This window comes from Orycteropus afer, unplaced genomic scaffold, assembly GCF_000298275.1.
Source record: "Orycteropus afer afer isolate SDZICR_OR568_19922 unplaced genomic scaffold, OryAfe1.0 scaffold00666, whole genome shotgun sequence".
Classification (NCBI taxonomy): domain Eukaryota; kingdom Metazoa; phylum Chordata; class Mammalia; order Tubulidentata; family Orycteropodidae; genus Orycteropus; species Orycteropus afer.
In genome coordinates this window covers 910,223-914,809 of record NW_006922253.1, presented here as the reverse complement: position 1 = coordinate 914,809, position 4,587 = coordinate 910,223, and the positions used below count along the sequence as shown (strand labels likewise).

General features: G+C 38.9%; 1 protein-coding gene across 1 annotated transcript in view; it reads right to left on the bottom strand.

Annotated features, from left to right (window-relative positions):
• Window positions 1-2,766: 2,766 nt before the first annotated feature.
• Window positions 2,767-4,587, bottom strand: part of LOC103210912 (olfactory receptor 4C11-like) — a 6,998-nt gene continuing 5,177 nt past the window's right edge. The window contains exon 3 of the mRNA XM_007956825.2: window positions 2,767-2,791. Coding sequence (XP_007955016.2) covers window positions 2,767-2,791 — 25 coding nt within the window. The remainder of the gene's footprint in view (window positions 2,792-4,587) is intronic.

Here is a 4,587-nt window from a genome sequence, read left to right as displayed (position 1 = left end):
TTCCACTGAAAAGATAAAATGTCATTTAAAAAATATGATGAGAGATAAATATAATAAATTGGTTCCTATGATTTTAAAATCTAAAGACTGGCATGCTCACCGTGGCTTTTAAGCTGTCCGATTCTGTGCCAGAATCTTATTTTTCACATTTCTTCCCAGGGCTTCTGCCGACACATGTCCCAACCATGCCTGATACTTGCTGTTCCTCATTAGTACTCCAAGACAATCTCATTCCCTGCTTCTTTCAAAGTTGACACACATGGAGTACCCTTTACTCTGCTCCAGACTAAATTGGCCATTTCTACCTGTGGAGAGAGTGCCCAGTATAAATGTCAGCTTCTTGGAGAAGCCTGTCTGGGTTTCCACAAAGAACTCTCTCACTAGCAGCTTTCCACAGTTCAAAAATCAATATTTGCTTGTTGAATCATGTAATGCTCAATGATATTCTTATCTTACTGTTGATTAAACTTCTTTTGTTCATTGATTTTATAATAGCTCATGAGTTAAGAAAGGCAAGCTGCTTGTTTTGTTTTATGTTCTTTGGGTTAAGCTGGAAGGCTGGGTTTAGCAGAGAGCAATCAGAGTAGAACCAGGACAAAAACTAATATCTTGTGCTTCATGGCATTCTCTCTCTAACACTTTGGTCCACATTGCTATGACACACATCATACTGTAGCCATCCAGGTATAACCAATACAAAGCCAAGAAATAATAAAGAGTAAAGAAGAAAGCCACTGACAAGTTCATGAAAGGAAAATCCAGGGTGGGTCAAACAAGGAGATCAGCATTTTATGTATATACATGAAAAATAATAGTGAGGAAAGGGTTACACATAATGGAAAGAGTAAACTAAAAAAAAAAAAAAGTCATGGTAGCTATGAGAAAGAGAAAGAGGGAGGACTGGGGTGTGGATAAGACAAGAAAAATCTAGATTGCATGTAAGGGTGAACATAGAACAATGTGAGAGATTAATGAGTTTCTCCCAGGATTTTACTGAAGAGTTACCTTCTTCCTCTTTCATGCCCCATGTTATCCTTTTCTCCAACTCCAGAATTAGAGGGTAGCTTTGGTCTCTAAGCAACTGTGATGATGGGTCCTGCATCTCCCTGATACTCTGTCAGGTTGGTTCTGATACCAGGTAATGCATTACTTCACTCTTTTTCTTGATCAGAATTGTCCTCAGAGGCAGTTATGCACCAAGCAGAGGCCAGTGATGGCTGAGGAGCCTTGAAAGTTCAGAATCATCCCATGACAGTGGGAAATAGGTTCCTGGAACGTCAACATTCTTAGGAGACAGAACTAGATGCTGGCAACTGCCCTAAACAATGGGGCAATACTGGAAAATTATACAGAAGCAGCCTTAAAATGAGAGACAAAAGAAGGGAAACATTTCGGTCACACTTGAAAACTTACCTTTTTTCTTGTAAGCAAAGAAATGACATTCCCTAGAGAGTTCATTGTTTTCTGTCTTTCAAGTGTGACTTCCTTTTAAGGTTAATCATGTGCAGTGCTTGATATAGGTCTGTACTGTACTTAAGAGAGATCCATTGTGGCTTTCTGTTCCAAGAATTATAGGGAGACAATATGCCTCACAGATACCCAACACTTCCTAGAAAGACCAAAATTAGACTCTACAAAAGGGTCTGTGATGTTGGTAGGAGAAAACTTTGTGAAGTTTATTACTTCTGTTCTTAAAATTTTCTAGAAAAAATATATGTCCTCACTATTTTATGGTAGAAATTTCTCTGAGGACAACTCTATTACCCCCAAAATACTCCCTGGCAGAACACATGGATTAAATATGTCTTGTTTTGCATCAGATATGTATAGGGAGTTCATAAATATTCATAAATGCCTACAACTGCATTTAGGCTCTGGAGGGTAAGAACTATACCCTCTGACACAGAAAAAAACCTTGAGAAAATTTGCTCAATGAGTTACTTAGCACAATTAGTACAAGAATATAGGAAACAAGGGGACCAATTAATCCCAGACAAAGTTGCCAGCAACCAGATTTGCCCTCAAAGCCCTCCTCCCCTCTTTATTTGTCCTAAAGTAAATCTCCCATTTCAATTACCAAGTGCTCCTGTGGCCACATCTCTGACCCTACTCCACCCACACACCCTGCTATAAGGAAGAAGCACATTTTCAGACTCATATTAAGGTGCAGAGTACCAAAAGTTACCAAAGGCTTTGTCCTTTAAGTACAATCTTTTCAAATGGCAAGTAAAGCTTTGAGTCAGTTAAAGGCTCAGACTGATGTGATGAAGTTGAATTCTCTCTCTCCGTCATTTCTGTGCATGTGATTTTAAGCAAGGGTATTAACTTCTAAAGAGGTCCAGCTGCACAATGGCTAAAAGCATTTGGATGTTAATGAAAAATGTCAGCTCTTCTAACCCACCAGCTGCTTCAGGGAAGAGAGATGAGGTGGTCTATTTCCATAAAGTTTTATATTCTTGCAAACCCTAAGGGGCAGTTTTACTATGTCTTATATGGTCACTATGAGTTGGAATCAACTTGATGGCAGGGGACATTAACTTTTAATTGCTGTTACCTATAGTTATTATCATTATCAATCCTAACAATATTATTAAAATATATAACATATGATTACGTGAAAACTGCTAAGGACATTTTCTATAATTTCTAAAACATTTTGTACTTGGTAACTCAGTAGAGAAAAGAAGGAAGAAAAGGGAGAATTAATATTTACAACCAGTAATACAAGATGAATTAAGTAAAATAAATTGCATTTAAAGATATTTTTTATTGTTTATCTTCTGAAAGAAATGTGTATATTGAAATCATCAAGAATTCTCAGAGAGAGGGAAAACAAAGTGGAACAAAACTCAAAATCATTTTTGGGGAAAAAAAGGGGTTTGCATGTCTGAGGGGCCTGGTGGAACCACTGAGACTATGGCCCCTAGCTGTCCTTCAGGTCTGGAGTTGAACCCACTCCTGTGACTTCCAGACAAACAAAAGAAAGTCATATGAGTTGAACATATACCTGAGGTAGATACACTCCTTGGAGAGAACAATCATGGTAGAAAGAGGGGCTTTTTATGCATAGGGAGATGGTTCAGGGGGCAGGAGTGCGTGGAGGGATGGACACAGGGAAAAGGTAACTATCGGGAGGAAGTGGGAGGCGAGCTGTCACATTGAAGTAAATTGTGGTCAATGTCATGAGACAATGTGTGTGTGAACTGCAGTATAGAAAGTGAATTTGCTCTGTAAACTTTCATGCAAATCACAATATGAAAGAAAGAAAGAAAGAAAAAAGAATTCTCAGAGAATCTTGTTAGACTGATAGTAAGCACAGAACCATTGCCTTCCAGGAATGAAGTGAGAAGAACAGGAAATAAACTGTGGCAAAGATGAATGACTGAGACTGAAAGCTAAGGCTTATCAGGGATTAGAGAGAGAATAAGAGCTGGAAGTAATAATGAGAAGCAATGATAGCAAAATCTTATCCCCAGGCCCAGTGACAAGGAAGGCTTGACTGGAAAACCACCTCTGCTAAGTGAAAGCAGTATGTAGAGGGCAGACTCAGGAAAGAAAGAAAATGAAGGAAATATATGAAAACTTGAGAGTGTAGAGGATTATCATTATTATTTTCTGAAATCTGGTGACAAGGATGGGGTGGGGGAAGATAGAAGGTGAAAAGGAGGCTATGGTGTTGGAAAGAGCAGTGGTGGTGAGGTGGTTAAGCACATGCTCACCAAAGGTTACCAGCTGAAACCCACCAGCCACTCCTTGGGAGAAAGAGGTGGCAGACTGCTTCTGTAAAGATTTACAGCCTTAGAAACCCGTGAGACAGTTCTACTGTGTCCTGTTGCCCCTGTAGAATTACTCTGGGTTGGAATCTATTCCAGGGAAATACAACACACACACACATACATATGTGCTTTTTTATGGTTATGTAGGTGATTTAAAACATAAACTTAAAACATTCTCATTGAAAATAAATAAAAATAACATATATTAATGTATATAAATAAAATAACATATAACAAAATAGAACCTAATTAGCTCATATCTTTCTTTGATGGTCTTTATGTTTTTAGGTTTCACATTGAGATCTTTGTTCCATCTTGAGTTAGTTGTGTTTTTTTTTTCTTCCTTGTTAATCTTTTTTTTTTTTTTTTTAAGAGCTCATTTTACATTCAACATCACATGTACATTTAGTTTCATTCCCCATTCGCCATGTCCAACCCTAACCCAGTCTCCTCCCCTCCCTACCCTGCAACCCTCTCCCTAGGTCCCTCATAATTATGCACTCCTGTTTGTCCTGCATTTCCTCAGTTTGAATGTTGGGCCTCTGGTGTCCCATGGTCTATTGCTCTAAGGGATGAATTACCATTGAGTGTGTGGGTGCAGCATCCTGGGTTGAGTGGTCTGCATGTACATCTTGTTAACTATTGGGCTGAGAGCCTGCCCCTGGGGATGAGTTTTATTCCAGGTGCCTAATGTATTTCAGGGCCATAGTATTGGGAGTCTCACCAGATTTCATCTGACCAGTAATTCTGGTCATTACTGAGTTTTTGGATTTTGTTCCATGTTTTCCCTCTCACTCTATCCAGGATCTCC